Source organism: Cydia splendana, chromosome 5 (assembly GCF_910591565.1).
Source record: "Cydia splendana chromosome 5, ilCydSple1.2, whole genome shotgun sequence".
NCBI classification, from domain to species: Eukaryota; Metazoa; Arthropoda; class Insecta; order Lepidoptera; family Tortricidae; genus Cydia; species Cydia splendana.
Genome location: NC_085964.1, coordinates 20,136,093 through 20,163,539, shown reverse-complemented (window position 1 = coordinate 20,163,539; position 27,447 = coordinate 20,136,093). Strand labels below are relative to the sequence as shown.

Below are 27,447 nucleotides of genomic sequence, written 5' to 3'. Positions count from 1 at the left end.
ACCTATATGTACCGTTTAGCGTTGTTTTGTAATTTTTTTTGCAGTAAATTTTAAATAAATATTGTTATAGCCGGTCCGATTTAGAAGATTTTAGAAAAGCGGACAGACTATATACATTAGTCTCAATTATGGGTCTACGTTTTTATAAATTTCAAATTAAATTGTAGTTCAGCTTAATTCTTAATATTATACCTAATTTACATGCGAAAACTAAAAAAAAAATAAAAATAAATAGGAAAGGATCTAAGGAAAAAGTTTTTTATTAGGTAAGAACAGTGAAATCGTGCTAAGTGAACTATGATTTAGACGCACCAGCATCAGCTGCCTGTCTAAAACGAAATAATAATAATAAAGAAGCATAGTCTACAAAAAACAAAAAAAAATTGCCTGGATCTTGCGAGGTTATACCGCTTTGGTTTTGTAGATAAAAGTAACTTTTTTACATTTTTCATCAAGTCTCAGTGATCCACACCAGAATAAGCGTTACGAAAACTAATTATCCCCCGCTTCGAAATGATAAAGCAAAGCCGTCGTATGGGATAGGTATTTTTATTCGGGACAAAATGAAATTCCCGAACGCACTCTACACAAATAATTATACACCTTATTAGAGCCGTATAAGGTTTACATTCGTCTAAAAGTATGTTCAGGAATGGTGGATATACAGTACAGAGTTGTGGAAAAGTTTTAGTACTGAGTATAAAATAATCCGGGTATAATCTCGCCGGGTAGATCCCATTATTTTTGATCATCCCTCTTTTGTTCGTATACAGATGAAGGTATAGGATGAAACGGAATGTAAAAAATATCGGGTTTTGTTTTGAGATTGTTTTTGTTTTTATCTTGATTTCGCTAAAAATTTAATATTCGTTCAGGTGTCAATATTATTTGATTGTCGTAGATCTATGGCAAGATACAATAGTATTAATAATAAATGGGAGAAAAAACTCAAAAACTCCCAAAAAGAACGTATTCATACTTAATTAGGTACCTACGTCTTAAACTTGATGTGGATCATAGTTGGAGTCCTAGACTTATAATATACAGGCCTATTCGAGTTTTAGTTATTAGTTAGTTAAATAGATCTCATTCCAATATGATACTGATCTGTCAGTGTCAAAAGTGACCTTTGTTCAACCAACAACGTCACATTTCAACAAAAAAAAACAAAAAAAAAACACCTTCGTTGCTACTGAGTAGAGGCCAGAATTTATAAATGAGTTACAAAGTTTTATGTTATAAGAGTACCTAATTATGTACAAAATGCTTTTATTTGAATACGTAAATCTTAATTATTAATTGGTACCTACGTAAAATATAGCATAATACATAATAACTAAAATCTCTTTTTTAGTGCTCCATACAAAGCTTCGTTCAGGATCACAAGGTACTTTCCGGAAAATTGGTTTAATGCATTTTCTCATAGACCGTTTGACATAAAAAGCTAAAATTTGAAATAGTCATTTTATTTTTTCGGTATCTACTCGTATGTAGGTATAATATTTTTAACTTTCGCGTTTTGAACACATATTAACTCACATTTATAGACGGGTCTAACGCGAATTTTATTCAATTACCGCGAATTTTCGTCGGGTAGTTGCACAAATCTCTGTTTTGACATTTTGCTGGGACATCTGTCAGCCACGACCACGACCAGTGAAACCTGTAATTGAATAAAATTCGCGTTAGACCCGTCTATAAATGTGAGTTAATAGCTATGCAGGTGCCTATACTGTTAGGTATGTTGAATAAACGTATACCTATTTTTTATGTTTTTTTATGTATGAAAATCATAATTATAACAAAAGCTAGTTTTTATTACCTAAATCGCTATAAAAATAAAACATTATAGTCTCGGAGACCTGGTTTAAATTTAATTAATAAATATTTATTCCATTAAAAATAAATGCATCTTCTATGTAATGTTAAAAAATAACTATTTGCATTTTCTTATTATTTAATTGTGTATACATTTTCTAACTATTTTCGTTTTTAATTCGAATTTTCAAACTAATTATAAGTAATCATTTTCCATATAAGTTAATTCACAAACACAAAGCCATTAATTTATCTAACTCGACAACAACAAACACAACAACCACATAAGCACCGCCCAGCCATCTCAGAGTCCACATACAGAAAACACCGTATTAAATTGCTACGGTAAATGCATTCGCACAAAATCCATCAAGAATCATATTATTGCGTTACCTATACAAAGTGATTGTCACTCCGGACACATGGCGTCAGGGGACGGTGGGCGGCGCCATCCAAACCACGCCTCTAGCCGCCGATAAGGCTCAAATCTCAAGCGAATCCCAACGATTCTCAACCTTAAACACGCTAAAACCAAGTTAAAGGCGCGTCGAGTGTGATACTGGTTTAAAACACATTAGCTCTCCGGAGCGCTCGCACGCTCCGCGGTTCGCCGTTCGGTTTTCGAATTTGGAAGTTTTTGTGGTAATGTTTTTTTAATTTTTTAACCGGGACGATGGAAGTAAGTGCAATGCCGCCGATGCCCTTGGACTTTTCTATGGTGAGGAGTGGCTCACCTGGCGGCAGCCTTAGGGAGTCGCCGAGAAGTGGCTCCAATAGCGCCTTTAGAGTTGTCACCCCGAAGGGTAAGTTTTTTTTTTCTTAAATAAGTACATAAATTTAATTTTTACTACAACCTCTAAAAGCAATTCACATGACAGATTTCTAAGAAGACTTAATTCATGTAAACAAGCTTTTGTTTTTCTTAAGTAAGCTTTAAATTCCAAATTAATGGGTAAATACTTAAAGTTTTAAGAATATTGTTCTTACGGAAATTGGTTTTATACACGTTATTGAACTTAATACTTATTGCACAAATACAGTGAGTCCCATAATACCGTAAACAATCTTTTGACAGATCAAAATAAGGCTGTAAAATTTTAAAACATGGATTTTTATTGATGATATCATGTTTATTTTGTAATAAATGGTTTAGTAAGTATAATTCAGGAAATATTAACTTTAAGCGGCTTAGCTTATCATTAGGTTTCTGTTACACAATCTTAATCTGAATCATGATACCCACCAACACCATCGTATCTAGGTACAGCATAAGTGATAGGTAGGCACATGCAATTTACATCTACTATAATATAGGTACTAATGTATGTAGTATTAAGAACTATAATATTTAAAAGACAGTATCCTACGTGTCATTTAATGTAAAATTGTATCAATTTTACTTTTTATCTTAAAAAGCGGCAAATATTACAAAAATAAATTTTGTCACATAATTGCAATCATCTTAATATTATTTTACCTAAATTCACGCAATATAATCTGATTTCATTATCTTATTTGATGAATAACGATTGCGCCGCAACTGCCGAATATATTAGGTATAAAATTTTAATAGTATGTGCAACAAAAACAATACGTAATTAGATATACATATAATTATTGTTCCCCAAAAACAATATTATGATATTTAATGTTGCTATATTATTGATACAAAAATTAAATACCTACAAATGATAAACCATATGGAATATAAGACTAAATTTAATACTTATTTAGTTCTTATTAACCTGCTTATTAAATTCGATAATTTTTCGCAGTGGATAAAAAAACAACTTAAAAAATATTATCGCTTCCAACATAAATTTAAAAAAATAACCCCACAAGGATTCTAATTGGTCAAAGGCAGTCCGATACTAATACCGATACCAGTTCCTTTGTGCCCTGATACCCAATGCAGTTGAAATTTTAATTTCCAATTTTCATCTCGGCACCTGATGAGTGTTGTTCTTTTTACCCCAGCTCCCCCTTTGCGCGATTCTTTTGATCGTCGATTTGAAATTGGTAGCGCTAAGGCGGGCCACACATTGGATACTTTTTTCAATTTAAAAATGTAGGAAGGAGCCCTTAAAAAGTATTTGGAATGTAGATTTTTTATTACTTAGATCAGTAAATTATAAATTCAAAATCGGTCAAAACGGTTTTTTATCCGGCAGTATTTATAGTTGAAACTTTTTAAGCTGACCGTTTAGCACTCGAGATATTATCTTATAAACAATGACATTGTTCTCTAATGTTTATGGCTACCACTAATATTAACAAATAATAACAAGTAACACATACAAATAGCTATAATACCATCTTCACTAATTCACAAGGTTGAAATTAATAGGATGACCTTTTTGAACATAATGAACAACTTACAGTTTCTAAAAAATAAAGTTATCGGTAAAATAAAATAAAACATCTTTGATAAGATGTAAGGAAAACATGAAAACGTCTCGTTCTGTACCATAGGCACTGAATAATTAATGGAAATTACATTAGAAATTAATCTCTACTAAATTTAAACCTAATCTTGCCTAGCCTACCTTTACCTAAGTAAAAAGAGATTCTAATAACCACCTGTCTGTTATCTGACATACCTATGATAACCCTTTCGGAATTGGTAACCACACCTTAAAACGAATCTACGGGCCACTTGCACCATTCACTAACACGGGGTTAGACGGTTAAACCTGGAGTAACCATGGTTACCAGTACATTTTGTCACTGGGTTAACGGTTTAACCGGTTAACCCCGGGTTAGTGGGAAGGGGTAATTGGCGCTAAGAACCTATGTTAGTATCGGACTGCCTTTGACCAATCCATAATTTGATTCAATATCGTTCAGAGTATATTACACGGACGCCATATTCTTTGACAGACACACAGCTCTTAATTCCTACAATTAAAAAGACAATAAGATTAACTTCATAAATACAAGTTATATAAAATCTCGCTTAGAAGATTACGCGAAAAACAATTAATATCGAAGGAGATATAATGGGGCAGGCCATCCGATCCCGACTAATCGGATTGTGGTCGAACATCGACCGCTGACATTGATTTTAATGAGATTTCTATATATTAATAAGTAATTGTGGTTGCTTTTATTGAAATCTCGAGGTATCAAATTACCTACGTTGTGATAGTTTGCGTCATTTTATGTGCGCGAAAATATGATTTTCACCACACCAGCTCGGAAAGGCTTAGTTTGCACTTCAAAAACTGATAGCAAAGTTGCATTTTATTCACATGTGAGGCAAAGTAATCAAATGCAAATTTTGAGTTGTTTTCTAATGTTTGCTGGTAGAATTGACTTTTAAATGATGATTTTGGATGATAAATATTAAATAACATTCATTTGGATGTGATTTGTTTTGATTTTGTTTGATAATTTACATTTAATATTTGCTTCGGGTTGGTGTGGTGAAAAATTTTGTGTGTTACTCGGGGGCAAATTTTGTTTAACCCTCGTGCTTTGAAACCCTCGCAACGCTCAAGGTTCCACTTTTCGAACCACTCGCTACGCTCGTGGTTCAATTTTGGAATCTTTCGCTTGCTCGGGTATCAATATTAGCACGAGCGAGCGGTTAAACAACAACTTTGCCCCCTTGTAAAACAAATAACTATTTATTTATTCAAACTTAATCCTCTAGCTGCCTAGACATCATTTCATCATTTGTCAAAATAAATTGGAAATAGTTAATAGTAGTTCTGTTTTTAGGGTTCCGTACCAAAAGGGTAAAAACGGGACCCTAATAGTAAGACTCCATTGTCCGTCAGTCCGTCTGTCCGTCTGTCTGTCACCAGGCTGTATCTCATGAACCGTGATAGTTGAAATTTTCACAGATGATGTATTTCTGTTGCCGCTATAACAACCAATACTAAAAAGTACAGAACCCTCGGTGGACGAGTCCGACTCGGACTTGTCCGGTTTTTTTACATTTTATACCTTTTTTTTGGTTAGTGTTAAACATTCCCATACCCAAAAATCTGGGGTATGGCTGATGATAAGGGATACAAGTGCAAATTATTCTATGGGATAATTTAGTGCCTAATTATTCATTTCATGTGGTAAATACACAAGTAATAAACAATTTAAAATTTCAGGTAGGTGGTATACAAGTACCAGTGAAGCGGTGGTGGCCGAGTAGATAAGACGTCCGACTTTCAATCCGGAGGTCGCGGGTTCAAATCCTGGCTCGTACCAATGAGTTTTTCGGAACTTATGTACGAAATATCATTTGATATTTACCACTTGCTTTTCGGTGAAGGAAAACATCGTGAGGAAACCTGCATACATCCGCGAAGAAATTCAAAGGTGTATGTGAAGTCCTCAATCCGCATTGGGCCAGCGTGGGGACTATAGCCCAAGCCCTCTTGCGAGTGAGAGGAGGCCTGTGCCCAGCAGTGGGACGTATATAGGCTGAATGATGATGATGATGATGATACAAGTACCTAGAGTTAAACCAAGGAAAGTCTGCAATTTTGATAGCTCACGCAGATCCAGTGTTATTTATACGTCATAATTTCATAGAAGTTTGACGTTTAAAATAACACCTGCACTGCATGTGCTGTCAAAATATCTGCAGACTTTTCTTGGTCTAACTCTCCCTACATAGTAACGATAGTTTTACATAAAAACCGAGATAAGGGAATAAAGTGCAATTTATCCCGTGATAATTTACAGCCTAAACCACATACTTATTTATTTTTGTGGTAAATGTACAAGTGATAACAATTTAAATTTTCAAGTACAAACCTACTTACATCTATATGTATACCTGCACAGTGGACAATAAAAACTTTCTTATTCTTATTCTTATTCATATTCATACTTACCTATTAACGGCAATTTTACCTGAAAACTGAGATAAGGGATACAATTGCAATTTATCCTATGGGACAATTTAGCGCCTAAACCACATGGATATTTATTTTTATTATTCATTTCATGTGGTAAATGTACAAGTGATAACAATTTAAATTTTCAAGTACAGTCACCTGCAATAATATGTTACTCTTCGAAGGCCGCAAAAATATGTGACACGCTCTTATGGCTCAACAAACAAGATCGTGTCAGATATTTTTGCGGCCGTCGTTGTGTAACATAATATTGCAGGTGACTGTACAAACCTACTTTCATACTTATAGTTCGTAGGTTTCTAATAGAGCCCGACGGCTAATCCTATTGTCTATTGTTAAGTAAAACCGCACGAGCCACGTGCCACAACCACCTGCATAAAAATTACAGTACTTCGGTTACTGAGTGCCGGCGAGTCGAACGCTACAGAACCAGTCTAAAATTTAATGTGTCATCGAAATGCGTAACAAAGGCGCGTTATCGGAGAGCGCAACTACACTGGTTTTTTGAGCGTTGGACTAGCCCGCGCTCAGGTGCCAAATAGAATAATTAAGACCCTTTTTTGCGGGTAAGTAGCACGTGCGGTTTTACTTAACAATAGACAATAGGATTAGCAGTCGGACTCTATTAGGAAGCTACGAACTATACCTAAAACGGCAGTTTTACCTGAAAATTGAGATAAGGTCAATTTAGCCTATGTGATAATATAGCGCCTAAACCACATAGATATTTATTATTCATTTCTGGTAAATGTACAAATGGTAAACAATTTACAGGTTTTTCTTAAAATATACCTGGTAATTACTAATTATAATTGAATGTATTACGTACATATGGATAATTTGAGGTAATAATAGGTGAATATGATTAGAATTACCTAATTTAAATGCTCTATTAGCTCAAAATCTAAAATGTACTATTATGTCTGAATTTATTATTAGTTTTGATTACAAAATTAGAAAATTTTATTGAATTATACTTGTTATTTAAAAATTTTGTATAAATCGATAATATTATACCTAATATTAATTATATATTAATAAAGCGTATATTGAAACACGCTTTAAAAAATAGCAGGAACCTAACTATAAGTAGTATTTATGATACCAAAATAATGTAAATTATCATTTATCATATTATAGTTATGCTCTCAGGGATCGGAACCGGTTTTTTTTCAAAAACATCGAAATACGTAACCATATTTTTGGAATTATTTTAAACTCGAAATGTAGGACTCATTTTTGTATTTAGGTTACGACTTCGTATTATTAGGTTGCTCAATTAGAAATGAAATAATTAACAAAGAACAAAAAAATACCGTTTTCGTTCCATACAAAAAATACCGGTATCCGATCCCTGTATGTTCTATAATTGTTACATTACTTGCTGTGACTTATTTTTCAAAAGTGTTTTTCAATAAAAAGTCTCGTCAATATTGTTTACCATCTTTCTAATGGTAAAATAATGTAGTATGTACATTTTATTATATAATATTTACAACGTCGGTCTTATTCCATCATACTAGAGTATAATGAACACTCTAATCTCTAAATTACTTAGATTATTGGTAAGGAAATGAAAAAAAATGGTTCATTATAAGAATAGTAAGTTCGATAACTTACAAACAGGAAAACGGAAATAGTTACCGAATTTATATCAAAATAAGTCAATTAACTATTTAAATATCAACCGGAAACTGGATAAAACTTAAGTTTGATTAATTAACATTGTTACAACACAATCTTATTAGGTAACAAATTATTATTATTTTCTGTAATATAAAATTAAATCAAAATGTATCCGACATGTTATGTTATAAAATACTTATATTACCTAAATGAATAGTTAGCGCGATGGTTGCCCTAAAATATACGTAATATATTTGACAGTACCATAAAGTGATCCAATAAGTGCTCCGTGAACAAATTTTTTTACGGAGCACTTTAAATTGTAACTTTTTACATTCGGGTCAAACAGAAAACTGTGTTCGCGTCTTTCCTGTAGACATACACAAAAGTTAAGGGCTATAAAGGTTAATTTTCTTATTTAACCCTTTCCACGTGAAAAGGTACTCCTTTTATTTAGAGAACTATGATAAAATCATTACCTACATGCCCACAAGCTGTTAACTATTGCCCACAGGAGAGAAAACTAGTGTGTTCGCGCGAACTGTACATTTTTATCTCCTGTGGGCAATAGTTAACAGCTTGTGGGCATGTAGGTAATGATCATAGTTCTTTAAATAAAAGGAGTACCTTTTCACGTGGATAAAGGTTAAATAAGAAAATTAACCTTTATAGCGCTTAACTTTCGTGTATGTCTACAGGAAAGACGCGAACACAGATTTGTGTTTGACCCATTCAAGGAACTGTATGTCTAATAAAAGGAACTGAATGAAGAGCTCCACAAATTTAAGTAAAAATTGCTAAGCGAAGCCTGGACTACCAATAACTTGCATGCAATTTAGGTTACACTGCCAACTACTAAGGTAAACTGAACTGAAATGTTTGATCAGATACCGCAATGTAGGTACCTAATGAAAATAGCATGCAGCAAGTTTTTGCTAGTCTAAACCTCGCTTTAAGATATCACATCTTAATTTTCATATAATAAAACGCCTTTAAAACTTTTTAAAAACCGCTTACTAAAATAAAATGTCGACCAGCAGTGTAAAAAGTATTCCAACTTCCATAGTTCCTGATTTCGCCATGTAATCCCTACCGGCCGATCCGTCATTCTGGATGGAAACCTAATTTGGCAGTCGACTACACGTCGAGGTAACCGGATTACCGGCGCGTAGTGCGATTACGGTAACCGATTTACGCTACTGCCAATCTTTGTGCTGCGACATTTGCGACGTGTATGATTTACGCTACTGATTACATTGTACTGTGACATGCGTCGAATTATGTTGCGTAGTATTGAATTAATGTTGTGTTAAAGTTGGTAATCAGTATTTTTTCTAAAATTCAATTGTAAAGTGATTTTGTAATGAACACATACCCCAGTTAAACGTGTAGCACAACTTGCCGCGACTCGATATGTTAAGTCGCGCCTAATATACAGTAAAACCTCGATTATTCGACCTAATTGGGACCGAGACTAGTTTGGGTAATCGAAATGTGGATTTTTGGGTCGACACATACAAAAACAACACCTTTCTACATAAAACGTATTGTACGTAAGTATGAGTATATTATACAAATTAACGTTAAAATTGGTGTTAAATCAAAGTGTTTTGGGGTAATGTTCAAATGCTACAGTTAGCCAGTCGCCTTTAAGACTTAATGCCACAAGCATTGATTAAAACAAATCGAACAGAGCCCCAGCAGCTACGTTACTTAACAGTTTATTTTGATCGCACATGTGTCGCGACAAAACGACAATTAAATCGCAAGTCCTTGGCTACATCCGACGTCCGGTTCCCACACTCAAGATACATGTATGGAATAAACTTATTACTAATACAGGGAACGTTAACGGTTTTTTTTATTATAAACTGATCGGCGATTGGCTCTAGTCACACCTGATGAAAAGTGAAGACAGAGCCTAAGATGGAGCTCACCGGATCAGTAATAGCCCATTAACTCTAGCTTTAAAGAGACCGAGGTCGTATTTCTCAGGGAATACCTACAGATGACGGTAGCCCATTCTATTCCTTGGCCGTCCTTACCAAAAAAGACGAGGCAAATCGTTTTGTGCGGACAAATGGTAAATTGGTATAACTAAAAATCGAAATATCCCATAGCTTTCCCATTATTTCTTTGATATTATAGTATTTAGGTAAGGATAATGATTGATCAGATTTGCTAAATTAAGTGCAAAAATAAACAACCAAGATACCGAAATTGAATACCGGTTAATTTGTATGAAAATACCGGTATTCGGTCCCTGCTTATTAGCGAACTAATTACAATTAAGCTTGAGAAATAAGAAACTTATTGCGCCATTTGCACCAATAACGTAAAATAAAAAGCTACAAAGGGATTCTGAAATTCAACCTTGCAGTTTCCTCTTTTTTCTTTTCTTTCCATAGAAAAAGATAATTCACAGATTAATAATCGCTGATTTTTCAGCTACAACTCATTGGCATTTTTAAAGAACTTTCTTTCTTTTCGACTGCTATTGGCAAGCATTATTAATCTGTTTATTGTACCAACAGTACACTCCTTATAAAGGAAGATGATTCTAATTTATAATCTCAACTTCGATCTTAATAAATGCCATATGAGACGACTAGTAGTGCCTTTCGCGTATCAGTAAGCGCGAGCAAGTATTAAAAACAATATCAAAAACATTTTCAAATCTAATGCGAATGTAGAGACAGGCTCGGATTTAGAAACCTAGGGCCCCTAGGCACTTGGTATGGTACTAGAAATTTAGGGTGCCCTCTACATCTCAAAACTATTGCTAGATTGCCTGGCCCGAAACCCGGGCCTTGTGTGCCTAGGCAGAAATCCGGCCCTGTGTAGAGATTGAACATAATGAATAAAAAAATTTGCTTGCTCCAAAATAAATGTGTCACCCCACGCGTTGACAAAGCTCTTAAATCGTAATCATGTAATCATGCGCTCCGCCACAGATATAAATAATTAATCCGTTGAAGTCTCATCTGAAGGGATTGCCGCGTGTGCCCCATTAGGATAATGACCCAGAATCTTTCCGGACACGGAATTTACAATGACTTTCGCACGTTAACAGATTTACCCTGTTCTGTCTGTACCCGGTTTTATCGATTTTTCGACGCTTTTGTGTTACGCTTGCCGTCACCGTCACAAAACCAGAATATTGTCACTAATATGTCGCCGTGTTGTCTTTTGTCTTATCAATACGATAGATTGAGAAGCGCTCAGAGCCCCCATGAACTTATCTTGCCACGCCTGAAAAGATAGCGATATTCTGGTATTTCTTTTGCGCCTTTTCTTAATGACCTGATCTTAACTATCCTAGTATCATCTTAACTATCCTGAGCGTATGATGGATATATCGTTATTCACGTGACAAGGCAACTGTAAATATATAACACCCTTGATAGAAACTGACATATTTTGTCATTATCACGCTACGGCGTAGATAAAGACCACCATACTAGTAACCGTATAACTGTACCTTCGACTCCTTCTTTAGCTGCGTCTGAAGACTACATCTTCATATTTTTAGGGTTCTGTACCCAAAGGGTAAAAACGGGACCCTATTACTAACTCCACTGTCCCTCTGTCCGTCTGTCTGTCTGTCTGTCACCAGGCTGTCTCATGAACCGTGATAGGTAGACAGTTGACATTTTCACAGGTGATGTATTTCTGTTGCCGCTAAACAAATACTAAAAAGTACGGAACCCTCAGTGGGCGAGTCTGACTCGCACTTGTCCGGTTTTTTTAAAGATTTGTTTAGAAGCCAGCTATAGCTACATAATAGTAGTAGGTATAGTATTTTCCCGAACATAATGACAGTGGCCAGTGTATACCCACTGCCTATTGCCCAACCTGACTCACCCACGATTTGACATTAAATCTTAACCTCATTAGAATCTTCCGCCGCCGGCACTTCAGAGCGGCCGCTCTAATGAATCATGACCACCAATTGGATTGATTGTCTATGCCACGGTACTTTTACGGGCTTTGGCGGCCGATAAATATTAGTCAGTCACAACTAGCAAAAATGTGGCAGGACATAGAAGTGCAAAAATATCTGCTTTCAAGGTCATTGCTAATTTAGAAAAGGATTTGTCTTTAGTTTTTATATAGAGGTTTCTATTAAAAATCTACAATGGCACTCTCGTAGTTTTCACATCATATCTCGCGTGACGTATTACCGGTCCATACTTGAGAGATGGACGCTGTCTTATAACATTTTAGCTTTTCGGTACAATTCAACAGAATATTATGACATTTATCACGTACATATTATAATCACGTTCATAGCACGTTTTACATCTAATTCAGCCGAAATAAGACGTGTCTCTAAACGCTACGAGTTGCAAACTTTCCCAGCGGGAATGTTTGTTTAATATGTATTTAACAAAAAGTCACAATTCCAAAATCTCTAAAATCATGTATACCTACATGCCACCTGAAGTGTTAATTTTCTTAAATACTCGTATGTTGTATGGCAATGGTGTACTGGACAGCGGTTGGGTTCAAACATTCATTAATTCCTTGTCAACTTGAGTAAATTATACGTATACTTCTACCTACACCGGGAACCTTTTCCATTTTCAAACTACATATATACAGTTTTTTAAACATGTATGAATATTACCAGGGGCCGATTGCATAACAAACTACAACTAATATTACAAGCGGAACTCCTTTTCTAATTTCACTTATTAAATAAGGAGTTCCGCTTGTAATATTAGTTGTAGTTTGTTATGCAATCGGCCCCAGGTCGAGTATATTGATACGCTGAAGGTCTGAAGTGCGAAGCGCAAAATGTAATTCTATCTTCTTTACGACTTTGACCCCAATTGGTCCAGTCGCACGGGCATTAGTATCATATGTGATTTTATTATTCGCACTTAACAATCTGTTTATTTATCGCCATAAAAACTGGGCTCAGAGTGGGACATATATTAATTATGATTACCATCTTGTGGGGCTAAGTGTGTCCTGTATTTTGTCATCGGAATAGTTGGAAAACATTTCAAATGATATATAGGTACTAACAAAAAATTTCCCAAATTTTGCGACTTAAAAAAATTCAATTTTCAATCTCTCGCCTCCTTATGTATGTGCATGTGTGCTTATGTGTTTGCTCAGGTAAGATAAGGTAAGGTAGGTAATAGTAGTAAATTATTAACGCATTTATTCGGGAATGGTTCTTTGCTATCCTCCGGGTACCATTATCGCATGGCGACCCTGTCGCACGCAGCGTTCATCGCGTATTTAACAACAAAATGGTATTGCAAAAAAACGCGTTCGGTCCAATTAAATATCCGATAACAAAAATCGAGGTAACCCAACACTAAGACTTCAGACTAAATTATTTATTAAAACTATGAAATAAACAAAAACAAACATAATAAAACATACTAAATACTTAACCTATAGGTAGAAAATTTGGCCTAAATCGCCGTCAACGGGCAGGGTGCCCAGAAGGCTGGCCGTATTTCCTCACTGTATAGCGAAATAGTGGCCAGCCCAGACTTTAGACTTGATCTTGTCAATTCAAATGTCAACAATGCAGCAAGCGTTGCGATTTTCGTCTGAACATTATTTATAAAACTCGCTCGTCAAACCCCAGCACAGCACACTCACAGCGAAAACGGCAAAGAAACAATTGCGTTCAATTGAGATTCCGCCCTGAAAACATTCAATCTGCACAATTAACACCTCTTAACCCGCTCCGCGATCGCACGGCAATCAGCACCACGAATTAATCTTTTTATATGGAGTTTCATACATATTATTCATTTATTTTTTGCATGAAGGTCTGGAACACATTCAATGTCGCACAACCTTATGAATCAATCTTTTTGTTTAGAGTTCCATTTATTTTGCATTTCGTGCCATTTAGACAGGATTAAGATCTAACTCAAAAGAATAAAGAATGCGAAAGCAAAGACTCAATAAGAGCTTTTTACACTTTCGAATACCTACAATTGAAGAATACAGTAGTTTACGCGTAGGTACTATAATCTGATATACCTACTATTTATTTCATGTTTAACTTGTGAACTCTTCACATTACAATCATATTATTACCTACATATCAGCCTGCCACGTACCTAATTTGAAGTGGTCAACAAAGAACATTACAGGCGGTAGTCACATTTGCCATTCTCGCTTATAAAAAATTCACACATCTCTAAATTAATTTGCATGGCAACCGTGACACCAATAATTCACCATAACAGGCCCATTCATAACGAAAAATCCTTTGCCAAGGCCGGCCGTATTCACACACTACTCGCAGACTATAGAACCACGATTCAATTTGCTAGTAGACCTCACTCGGGTCAATTAAAGTAGCAGATGACAAGCTGCGTGACTAATGCTGTGGGCGGCCGTGGGAACTGCTCCAGTTTGCTTGTCTAGTTTATTGGTCTGCCTGACGGTTAATCTGATCGGATCAGGAGGACGTAGTGCCTAGAATCTAGAAATCTAGATGGTAAGTGTACTATGGACTGTCTTAGAATGTATGTTTGTACTAGTAATCAGTCTAGCCAAGATGACGTATATCGAAAAACGCCAAACGTATAAAAAAAGTATCGAGATGACAAATGCTACAAAAAGTCATCTATTTCCATACATTTTTTTAAAGTTTCGATTTGCGTTTCCTATCAAAGATTGTCATCTCGGCTAATGTTTGCATTAGCTATATTGCTATAACTATAGTTTTTCTTTTCTTTTAAATGTTTAATATATCCAACTATAGAAACTGTTGTGAGAGTGTTAAAGCAACCTTAAGAATAGTGGACCTAAGAGCCAGAAAATCTGGCTCAAATTTTTGGGTTATTCCCATATGAAATCGTAATGTTCACTATCCAAAGCACATTGGGAAAGTGGGTATATCCCAAATGTTTCCAGCAATCTTAATCATTCTTAATTAAAGTGAGAATTTTTTAAATGTACGTCCTGGAGGAACTCTAATGTAATATGATGGAGCAATGCGGGCGTTTCGTAATTAGAGAAAGAAAATAAAAATAACCTCAAAAGCTCACCTGAAATAAATCCATAACATGTTGATTCTTCTAATATACAGGTCAAACAAGAAAGAAGACGTACAGAATCGCCGGAAAACTACTTGCAAAAAGTTGAAAATGAGACCAGTTTTTTAAACGACTCAAATCCCAAAGCCACTTTACCTGAAATCGGTCTAAAATCGTCGCCCGCGCATGATTGACCCCACGGCGAGGAAGCGGCGTGGGCGGCTCGGTCGTGAGAACTGCTTTATAGGCTAACTTGGTCGATTGATCCAAATGCATCTTCAAGAACAGTCACTTCTGAGATGACAAACAGATTTAAGAAACGGTTATGGATTTTTTTCGTGGCGGTACAAAGGTGTATCCTGGTGTCAAGGTGTCTCCTTTCTGATGTCTGTTGTCATAGCAACACAACTTTAAAGTAATGATATTGGGGAAACGGATGCCAAATGCTTTCTTTCTTTTTAGGGTTCCGTACCCAAAGGGTAAAACGGGACCCTATTACTAAGACTCCGCTGTCCGTCCGTCCGTCCGTCCGTCCGTCTGACACCGGGCTGTATCTCGTGATCTGTGATAGCTAGACAGCTGAAATTTTCACAGATGATGTATTTCTGTTGCCGCTATAACAACAAATACTAAAAACAGAATAAAATAAAGATTTTAAGTGGGGCTCCCATACAACAAACGTGATTTTTGACCGAAGTTAAGCAACGTCGGGCGGGGTCAGTACTTGGATGGGTGACCGTTTTTATAGATAATGGTACGGAAGCCTTCGTGTGCGAGTCCGACTCGCACTTGGCCGGTTTTTTATTTTATAAAACTCACATGATTGTGTAGTTCCCTGTCTACCCAAGAAAGAGTTGCTTAGGTCCTGATCTAACGCCTACACTGCTTCTTACCTTGTACTGCTGCTTAAATCCTAGACACTCCTGCACTCCTCCTTCCGGGCTTTCTCGGCTCCGTTCAGCTCAGCATTGCTCCGAGCAATTATTAGGGTTGACACAACTTGACGTCCCTTTGCGTGCCCGACCACAGATAAGATAATAATGACTTGAATTTTGATAAGCCTAAATAGCCGAAAGGGATAGTGCCATACATTAGAAAGGGACAGCATGATTCGTCCTTGAATCGCTGTCAAACTTCGGTTTATTAGGAAGTGCCCTTTCTGTACAGTAGTACTAATCCATATATATTTATTCTGTGCTTAGGTTAAATTCCCCGCTTACTGTATTGTCCATTTCAATCTAACTTTCCCAACACTAAAGAATTACATATTACATAATATACCTACATACATACAGTAAGTGTCGATTAGAAGCGTTAGCCAAACCAAATCGAGTGAACAGCGTAATTAGTAACTTCCTCTAATTTGTACATATGAACGCTACGTTAATTAAAGTTGATAGTTTTAATTCGACAAAAATAATCGCTAGGAGCAATCTAATAAGGTCATAGGCGTAGGTACTTTATGGTCCTGATATTTGTCCATATGAATTGACACGAAAATATAATCAGTTTTTGGTCTGAACTCCTTGAAGTTACCAGGCACTTTCTCCTACTAATTATAATGTGTAGGAGTGAGTTTAAACGCGGATTTCGCGTGTGAGGATTCAGCGGGTCAAAAACAACGGGTTGGTGGCTTTAACAAAGAAATCGACATACGACTAAATAGTCGATATCTAAAAATTTTAAATAAGACGGCTTGTGTCTTTCTTATAATCAACTCATTAACTAACCTACCTACTCAATGTAGAAACATAGTGTTGGACAAGAAAACAAAGACATTCCAAAAAGTGACATTCCGCAAATAATCTGAACTCAGGAAGCTGTGACCTCATGACACCGCGTGCCTCCGCCGATGCAACTGTAAGAAAGACCCACTGTGCTCTGTGGAGCACACAGCACAGTGGCGATAACAGCGCTCCGTAGACTGCCTGTCACCACGATAACAGTTCTTGTTAATGTACCTAGCTGTGTTTTACTGAGAATTTGATAAAGGACAATGTTTCTTTTGAATCTAATTGCGTTTTAGGCCAAATGCCAGTTGATAAAATTCGTTATTTTGAAGTTGTTACTGATTTCTAATGTTTGAAACTTATTTAAATTTAACATCAGTACTTTGGGAATGTTTGTAAATAAGAGAAGACGGGTTTTGTACAAGTATTCTTATTATCAATATTTTTTCATCCACTTATTTCAAATGTCATGGATGTCCGTTTACTTAAGTGTCTCTGACACAAATATTGGCTATCTACTTTTTCTACAGCCTTGATAGATTACCTATCAGACCTATCAGTATATCATCTTTGGTTTTATGATGTGCAAAAAATTACATCTGTTTTGTTTGTGCGCCATTCCCAATTACATTCTCCAAAAATTGGTTTTGGTCCGGTGGGTCGGCCCAGGTATCGCTGGGAGTGGGAAGACGGTGTGACGGCGGATCTGCTTCAGCTTCGCGTCAGTAACTGGCAGGAAGTTGCGCAGGATCGAGACAGGTGGCATGCTCTCGTTTCGGAGGCCAAGATTCTCTTTGTATCGCTGAGCCAAAACAGTTAGTTATTTAGTAGTTAGTTAGTTAAAGATTGGTTTTGTTGATAAGGTCTTATTGATTCTCAAGCTGAACATTTGTTAGAAGAAATACAAGTTCAAGCGGCCACAGTTTCCGGTAGACGGCAAGCCGATGCCGATACCACCCAGGCGGTAACACGACACTCGGATTGCTGAGTATATTGATTGGGATTAATAAGCGCATTGAGCTTGCTGCGCGGGAGTTCAATGCGAGACGCTTTGGCGGTCCCATTCCTCTGAACACTGTACAGCTGTAGTAGTCAAAAGTAGTGGCAATCAAGATTTTTTCAAAAAAGGAAAGGTGATATATACGAAAAGGAAAAATATAATTTTGGATAAATACGTTGTTTTCGCCACGTACTTTCTACAATTTAAAATGATCATTTCGACTGATTTTTGTATCAATATCCTTATTGACATCGATTCTAAGTAGAAAATTATCAATTCTAAGCAAGCGCTTCTAAACAAGGAAACGATACTTTTTAAAAAATACCAAAATGTTGTTACATGTTCATTACCTACGTAAAAAGAAGAACAAGCATTTAAACATGTCAAGAAAACCATTCGTTTACAAATCGTTCATTCAAGCCGCAAATAGTTAATCGTTGTCCCATTGTCCATTCACTCGATGACCGATTCGATCCAATAATAAGTGAATGGATCGGGTCCATTGATCGTAAAGACGGTATTGTCTTCTGGGTACTAATTGGTGACCCGCGGCGTCTTTCATCTTGATAACTCTTGGTAGGTGGCTGTAAATGCTGTAATGCAGGAGATTGCATAGACGTCGATATGTATTTATGAGTTACAGTCACCTGCAATAATAGGTTATTCTTCGAATACCGCAAAAATATCTGACACGATCTTAATTGTAGAGCTATAAGAACGTGTCACATATTTTTGCGGTCTTCGAATAGTATTGCAGGTAACTATACAATAACATTCGAACTTAGAGACTAACTTGAATCGTTGCAAACATTTTTTTTTTATATTTCAAACAGTCAGACATTGACGTCTTACTACATATTTTATTAACTCTCTTTAATCTACTTTCTTTTACAACGGTTATTCAATTGATGGTATTGTTTAAAGTGTTTATACCTTCAAATTGACACACAAAAGAAAAACTGGCGTGAATGTGTACAAAAATAATAACAAATTGTTACAAATTACACACCAGCGTTTAAATAGCCTAACTATGGATATAACGCTATGCTTATTTCGTAATAATAAATACTAATTCCTAGATTAGATGTAAATCCTTTCCTCAAACTGTACTCGGCTGATTTCACATTAACACGTAACTTTATTTCACTAATGTTTAACAAAGTACGTTTAAAATTTAATAAATTCGTAACAAAGAAGTGCGTCACACATTTACTCATAAATATAACCCTTATTAATCAACCCTATCACCTCACTAAAAACAATAATACTAATTAGAGGGTAGTCGCCTGGCGCCCCTCGCTCGAGTTGATTCGATTAAAGTGTAATCGACGAGTGACGATTCAATCACGATCGATTGTTGCGATGCACTATTATTTATTGGCCTCCTTTGTGGCTGACAATATTCAATTGCATTTATAATATTTGTGTTATTGAAAGGAATTTACACATTTGTTTAAACTTTCGCGAAATAATCTTTTTAATTTTTACGTTCAGCATTTCCTTCAGTCTTACCCCCTTATTCATAAAACTTAAGCAACCTCTATTAAACCTCTGTTAAATTTTGTCTTTTTCTAACAAACAGAAATATTAGGTATTAATAAGTTAACATATTGAGCCTCGAAATAAACAGCGAGTTAAAATTTTACACCTATTCGTTTCACCACGGCGCGTGCCGTGTCGATCCCTAGGTCGTTCAAACGGGATGTGTAGGCGAATCTAGCTCATATGTAACGGTGCCGAAGGAAGGAAATCCTCAATATCCTCCCGATTGACCAGGGAGACGGTGACAGTAAATCCCAGTTAAATTTGGACACTAAGAATCAGCACGAGAATCTCGGAAGTGGTTTAAAACACAAGCACATCGTAAATAAACACAAATGGCAAAGGTCTAGTAATAATTTTTTTACAAGTATTCGAGTAAATATAAAGATATCAGTCTTATTATAAAAATATTTATTGATTAGTAAAAAAATGTAAAATTATAGCATTATTTAAAGTTGTAGGATATTGTATTCGATTAACCCGTGGATCCTTTTCAATATCTAGCAACTTTTCTGACTTCTGGTTTCTGTTTATCTTTTTCGACTAGTTTCTTCGTTAGTTATTTATTTACTTATTTCACATTTTTTACAATTTTTTTCGTTTAACATACCTTACAACTTTTTCCATTCTGCTCTTCGCAATGTCATGGTAAAATTTTATATTTCTCAACATCGCCAAAAAATTTAACCGAAATGTTACATTTGTGTGGGTGTTGCCAAATGATTTCACTTCCGACTGAACATATCCAGATTAGTAGTGGTTGTGATATTGTCAAGTAAACAGTTCACACAGCAGTCAGCTCATGACTTGCACTGGCACAGGAAGCGATGTCCAATTGGCGTTGTCAGCGGCAATTGTGACGAGCGCCGGACGCCGGCCATTGATTCCGCTGGCGCCATTCGGCTGGCTTTGTTTTTTAACCATAGACTAGAACAGGCGGACAAACAAAATTTGACACAAAAAAAGGATTTATTTGAGAAGAATTCGAACAATACCTACCAACTACATATTTAAGAGGTATATTAGGTACCACTACGGGAAAATAAACCCTTAGACAATTTAGGGATTTTTTTTTAAATTGCAACTCTAGATGAAATTTCTAAAAATTATTTCTTACTTTTCGATTGCATTAAGTAATCACTTCATACAAGTCAAACTAAATTCAAAAATGGGAAAAATGCAGGTTTATGAACAAAATTTCATCTTATCGAATGATTTGCATGAGGTATTTCTAGTGTTATCAATCAATGTGTTAATTGAAATGTATTAGGTTTCTTAAAGCAATTTGGAAAATATAATACGTATCCTATCTCATCTGGTTATCCTTTGTACTTAGTTTCTAAAACCGTACATTTTTCTAATATTCCGTTATCTCAAAATTTTTGATACCCAGCTGTGACTCAATTATCTATAAATAGAAAGTTAACTGTTCCTAATTGATGCGGCCAGGATCTATTATTAGACGGTTTGATTGGCCTGTAAAATGGCGGTATTGTGTTAATTTTGGGATTAGTGACAGAAATGCAATGGGTGTCAAGGATGTGTGACACATCCGCAACTAGCATTTTAGTCTGTCTAGACTCTACTGGTAATTTAAAAATCCCAATAATATCTAATTATGCATTAACGACAACACAAATCATATTTTTCTGTATTCTTCTTTTAGATGTCTTATTTATGAATTTGTCAAAAACAAACTTAGATTGCAAATGTCTCTCGGCTTTTACATCTTAAGCCTTGCAGAGGGTTATTAATCCCATTCATATGTCATATTATTCATATTAATACTCATGATTTCTTCTTACTCTCATCAACTGTATGAGCTATATGTCCCACTGCTGGACACAGGTAATACTAGTACTCTCAAGGAGGCCCTGATTATTACCTAACTTCAGTGAGGATAGGAGACTTTGTCTCACCTTTAGATTTCATGCAAATGAATGCAGGTCATGTTACTTGTTTTCCTTCACCAAAAACAACATAAATATCACATTATTTTTCCTACACATGTCCAGGGAGACTCGATTGCACGAGCTGTTCTGGCTCTTCGAATAGTATTCTTAAATTCGCTCATATTATAAGTCGATTTGAATTGAAGCACGCGCAGGAAGCCGGGCAAGACAATCCGTGCCGGCGGGCGGAAGACAGCGATTCGGTGGCGCCAACTGCCCTATAGCTTTAAGTGCCAAATAGCCTGCTTGACATAATTGTGATGGACTGTACGTTCGTGATTCATAACGACGATTTGTTTACAAGGTTATAGAGAGTGAATACGATATGCCTATAAAGGAACAATATCTGGGAGACCGAGCTTGGCTCGGAAAACATATAAAAAATAAAAAATGTGCGTTTTCCCAAAGATAAGGCCTAGATCAATTTTTCGCTGCCGAACACCCCCATATAGCAAATTCATCGAAATCGTTAGAGCCGTTTCCGAGATCCCCGAAATATATACCTATATATACAAGAATTGTCCGTTTAAAGGTGTAAGATATAGTTGTGACTAGCAATGCATGCACGAGAACTTTCCAAAGTTGCGAAACTTTCCACATGAGAATTTCTCGGTAACTTCTGAGAATGTTCTCGAGAACGAGAATTTATTTATTTATCGTAGTTTATACCATGAATATTCACGATAGTTTAGGTGTAGTATCCTTACCCCCAGAAAATTCCGACTTTTGGTCTACCGCTTCCGGTCAGAAAAATGTATGACGGCCCGGCCAAACGGTCAGACCTAGGTGGAAGGTGCTCGACCAAATGTCATAGAGGGACCCTGGCAGTTTTTGACGCGGCCATGTTTTTTTCAATATGGCCGACTTTTTTTTTTAATTTTTTTAAGTTTGTCCTAGCGCGCTGAAATTTTGGTCACAGAATCTCGGGGTCCCCTAGATACCTATGAAATATTTTTTTTTGGAAAAATGCTACAATTGCGGGAAAACTGGCCACTTCTATTTTGTATGGCAACTTTTAAACGGTGCGCTATAGGTGGGGGGTGCTCGATCAAATGTCATAGAGGGCCCCGAGACAAAACAAACTGCATAAAAAAATATCAAAATGGCCGACTTTCTTTTTAATTTTTTTAATTTTTTGGTCCGAGCTCGCTGAGATTTGGCATGGCGGGAAATAGAGGCCTCTAGATTCCTATGACAAAAAAAAAATTGGAAAAAATCCAAGATGGCGGAACAATAAATTTCCATGTTGCAGAATGTTCTGAGAACATTCTCGAGAACGTTTCCGCTTTTTGGGAATGTTCTGCAATTTGTACATTGCTAGTTGTGACACGCAAATAAATGTATATCGATTTTACATATCGGACGGTGTTGGAACTTGGCCGATCAAGAAAATTTTAATTTATTTTTATGAACTTACCACTTGTAACATCGCTAATTTTAAAAATAATTTTAAAAGCATAAGCTAAACAGAAGGTGTACTATAAAATACCTAGAGTAAAACCCAATATCTTGATTAATCGGAGGATTTATGGAGTAATTTCCACTGCTGATATTTTTTTCATTGTACCTATATACTTTTGAAACCGATCTCAGATATAACTAATTACAAACGATACTTGCAAAACAAATACTGTGATTAACTTGTATTTAAAACATAAAGTATTTGAAAAAAGACCTTAAGATAACATACTAAGGTTGAAGTTAGTATGTAATTTACTTCGAACATAATTCGTTTGGATTTTCAAGAGATGTTTTGATTAGGAAATGTTATATCTATAATCCTCATGTAATCCTTTTTCCATCACGTGTTAACGATTTGATTTTAAGATTACATAAGTTTGGTGGAATGTACTTAAAGGGTAATTTTTAAGTCATTAATTTTCATACTTAATACTGATAAAACATTTTCTTTAATATTAATGTATATTGCCTCCAGAATACCTTCTCTCGGGTCATTGAAAACTTCATTCTTAAGGATGACTCACGTTAGACCGGGCCGTGTCCGGGCCGGAGCTTCCGGCCCATCGTTTTCTACAGAAAGCATCACGTGATCGCCTGTGATGTCATAGAAAAGTAAGCGCCGGAAGCTCCGGCCCGGACACGGCCCGGTCTAACGTGAGTCGTCCTTTATTCTACTTACATCTTTTCCGCCTTCCTTTTCGCGTGTTTTTATTAAAGTTTAATTAAGTTTTTTGTAATCTCGATTATATATCCCTTTGAACCCTTGAAGAAAAATCTAAAACGATCACAAACAGTGGCGTAGCTAGGCGTGGGCGAAGTGGGCCGTCGCCCACGGCCTTGCGTCCCAAGCGGGGCCTCCCGCGAGGCCCCTTCAGGTACATTGAAAGAAAAGGGCCTCGAAGAGTCGTAGATGCGACTTCGCCTACGGCTACGCCGATTGAAGGAACTTTTATCAAATAAAACCCTCTATTCTGTCAAAGAATATAAAGAATAAAATCTTGACTATTTAATTTTTTAATAAGTATATTTTAATTTTTATAAATTAGTAACAATTGACATACATTTCCTATTATTGTAATATATTAATTTTGACCTTTAGACATTACCTAGGCTAGTCATATTTTTTAAATATTTTTATTATTATTTTTGGACATTTTTATTTTTTATATTCTTTATAATTTGACTGATTTTTACATTTTACCTACTCTTTTCTATTTTATAGAAAGTCGTTTTATATTGTATTACTGTTATTTTATTGTTTTTAGATTATTATTATTGATATTTTTTGTTGTGACGATCTTTTTGTGAAATGCATTCTATTTTGACGTGTGAAATTTAATGTATATTTACAACAAGAAATAAACTAGTAAACATTTATTTACATACAATATATATACAGTGGTACTACTAAACGAAATTAATAACTAGCTTAAATCTAAAATAGGCCCTTGAGGCATTGTACCAAGGATGCTGGCGGCATTTCCTCGCTGTATCGCAATGCTGATACGTTGTGCGAGGTAGCCGCCAGCTCTTCGGTCACCAGTTACGTCAACCAGACGCTTCGCGATTTCTGCGAACAACTTATGCGCGCTGGGACCCCATGGACCTAGAGTTTCAACACCAAATGGTACAAAATGGTACTCTCTACCGAGGCTCTTATATTTGTTACGTTTTAGAATTTCGGCGCTTTCCGCCGCTCCGCCCGCTTTTACAGTAGTCCGTTGGAGGTGGGACGGTGCCAGTGTGTCTACGCAGGTAGCATCCCACACCAACATCCGTCCCAAGCTCCAAGGAACTAAGGACACTCCATCGGGCCTCTTACCATCATCTCTGATAATGCCAGTCGGCTCAAGAAGAGCAGGCACATTGATGGTGGCAAGAGACCGACGGACTATGTCATTAAGCGACGCATGTCTCGAAAAACGGCCTGCACTTTTTTGACAAGATAATCCGTGGTGTCCCAGTCGGTCCACGTCCGTGCCACAAGAGCATATGTGTGGCGTACACACCGAAACCCCGAGTCGCAAACCAGTCGCCAGTCTAAGGGAGGCCGGATCCAAGAAAGTACCAGTATTGGGCGAAGGATGGGCATGTAGCCAGTAACTGGCTTCCCGGGCTCCGACCGCCAAAAGCCTCGCGCGGTCTGGACCTGTACAGTTGTTTAGGAGAGTATTGTAAGTTAAATCACAGTAAACATTATCCCAACTCCTTTGTGAATTTGGGTTGTCTGGAAATTGTTTGCCTGGGCAAGCAATTTTAAAAGCATTTTGGCGTCCTCAAAGCCCGCAATCTCACAGTTTGTGGGCAAAGCCCTTAAGATATTTCCAATGAGACCAGACGTGCTATGAGTGGACGCCAAAAAGGCTGGGGAAGCCACACTGGAAATTTTGCGAATTCCTAAACCTCCAAACCGAATGGGGAGGGACGCTTGAGACCAGGAAGGCTCACTTAGCTGAATGTTTAGAATCGTTTCTAAACTAATTTTGATCAAATCATCTATGGGTGACAATAAATTTTGATGTTTCCAGAAAGGACAACAGCGGAGCACATACGTAAATTTAGGGACAAAAAGGCAGAATTTAAGAATCACAAGAGCATAATGAGGGCTAATTTCGAGTAAGCGATCCGTGTGACTTTTGAATTTAGTTATGGAGTTAGAAATATAATCGGGAAAAGATTCTTCGAATATAGGAGAACCCAGGAGGCAAAGAGAATACTTGTCTACTGATTTGATATTGGGAGTCAGATCGTCAAATTTGGGTTGTAAGTTGGTCAAAGTACAAGAAGATTTTTGAATAAAGAGTTCGCATTTACTGAAATTCAGTTCTAAACCAATATTTTCGAAACTACTCTTAATAAAAGACAAATCAGAGAGTACAGTATTCACGTCACCTCCTAGGGTTCCGTCATCTAAGTACCACACATTGAATTTTGATTTTAAATTTTTGATAATTGGATTTATAGCCAAACTAAAAATTGCTGGCCCGAGAGGGTCACCCTGCTGACAGCCAACCTCGGAAGATAATTCATGTGACTTGTACATTCATTTAGATGAGTCTGAATAGCAAAAGAAAAGGTAATTGTATAGTTCCGGAATTTTGTCCTTAACTTCTGTCAGCAAGGTGTCTCTACTAACCGAATTAAAAGCATTTTTAACGTCAATTTTGACAACAATTTCGCAATCATCGAGTGAAAGGTAGGTCCTTAGGGCATGGACGGCTGCCTCGCACCCACCTTTCGTGCCGAAACCTAGCTGTATTGGTTCAAAAAGGGATTGTAATTTTGATCTAATGTGTCTAACCGCAATTTTTGAAGCCAGACGTCGTAAAGTTGACCCCACCGCAATGGGTCTCACCCCTCCGTCCTTTTTGGTTAGGGCGATCAGGTTTGCCCCGTATAGAATCGGGACGATATTAGTGTTAATTTTGCCTGAAAACATAAAATTTATTAATTTAGTAAGGGAACAGACAAGCTGCTCACCTGCGTCGCCCACGGAATGAGAAATAAGATCTTTCAAATGTTGGGGCGAGATCCCATCCAGGCCGGCCGCCGAACCGGCTTTGAAAGAAAATATGGCGTCAATAACGTCTTTGCCTTCGATTTGGAGGCAGGCCTGGTCAGCTGTAGGTGGGGCAAACGAGTGTGGTACTGAAGGAGCCGGGGGATGTTTAGATCGTAAGGCCGAGAGGGTATCGGGAGTATCTGGCGATAGCATGTCGTTTGTGAAAAGAAGACGAGCGGCACCTTTAAGATCGCCGTCGCTAATTTTGCTTTCAATTAATTTAGTTCTATTGAAAGTGGATGAGCTACATCCAGAAGGTCGAGAAATGTGTGGAGTTGTATTCGAAACGCAATTGTTTTTGATTTTTTGTGTTAAAGAAATTGTCTTATCCTTCTTGGCATGAAGGGTTTTGAATGAGAAAAGGAAAAGATTATGCCAATCATCAATTTGATTATTTTCCACACATTTTGTAAGTAGGCCTGAAAGGTGTTTAGCGACTGTGATCCTGGCGCCGCGCGGAACTCTTTTAATAACGGGCACATTATTTTTAAGTTCGCTAAGGTGTAAATGGAAAGGGATAGAATTTGGATGGTCAGAAAGGGGGGTGGTCAAAAGGGATGGGCCTAAATTTAGACCGGCGTCATTTTGGCTGATACAAAGACGGTGTTTTTTGGAAATATGAATATTGAGGCCTCTCTGCGTTTTAAAAGAGTTATCGCATTGTACACAATTAAAATTTGGATATGGCGTGCCATCGCCTGATTGAGTTGCGGCATGCATCCACTTACCGGAACTACACAGCAGTAATTAAAGCACAAAAAACTTAAAGATAAAATAACAAGATTCACTAGAAATACAATATATAGTTCGTTGTAGACGTTGACATCGGCCGTCAGGGCGACACGACGTAGCCGTGCAAGACCACAACGTCT

The 27,447-nt window shown here is 36.7% G+C and overlaps 1 protein-coding gene across 2 annotated transcripts in view; it reads left to right on the top strand.

Moving 5' to 3' along the window:
• The first annotated feature begins 2,457 nt into the window (after window positions 1–2,457).
• Window positions 2,458–27,447, top strand: part of LOC134790945 (zinc finger protein Gfi-1b) — a 91,375-nt gene continuing 66,385 nt past the window's right edge. Inside the window, exon 1 of one of the 2 annotated variants that reach the window (XM_063761966.1) lies at window positions 2,458–2,621. In XM_063761966.1, the coding sequence (XP_063618036.1) occupies window positions 2,492–2,621 (130 nt within the window). In that variant the 5' untranslated portion in view covers window positions 2,458–2,491. The remainder of the gene's footprint in view (window positions 2,622–27,447) is intronic. The other variant, XM_063761965.1, reaches the window with a different exon arrangement.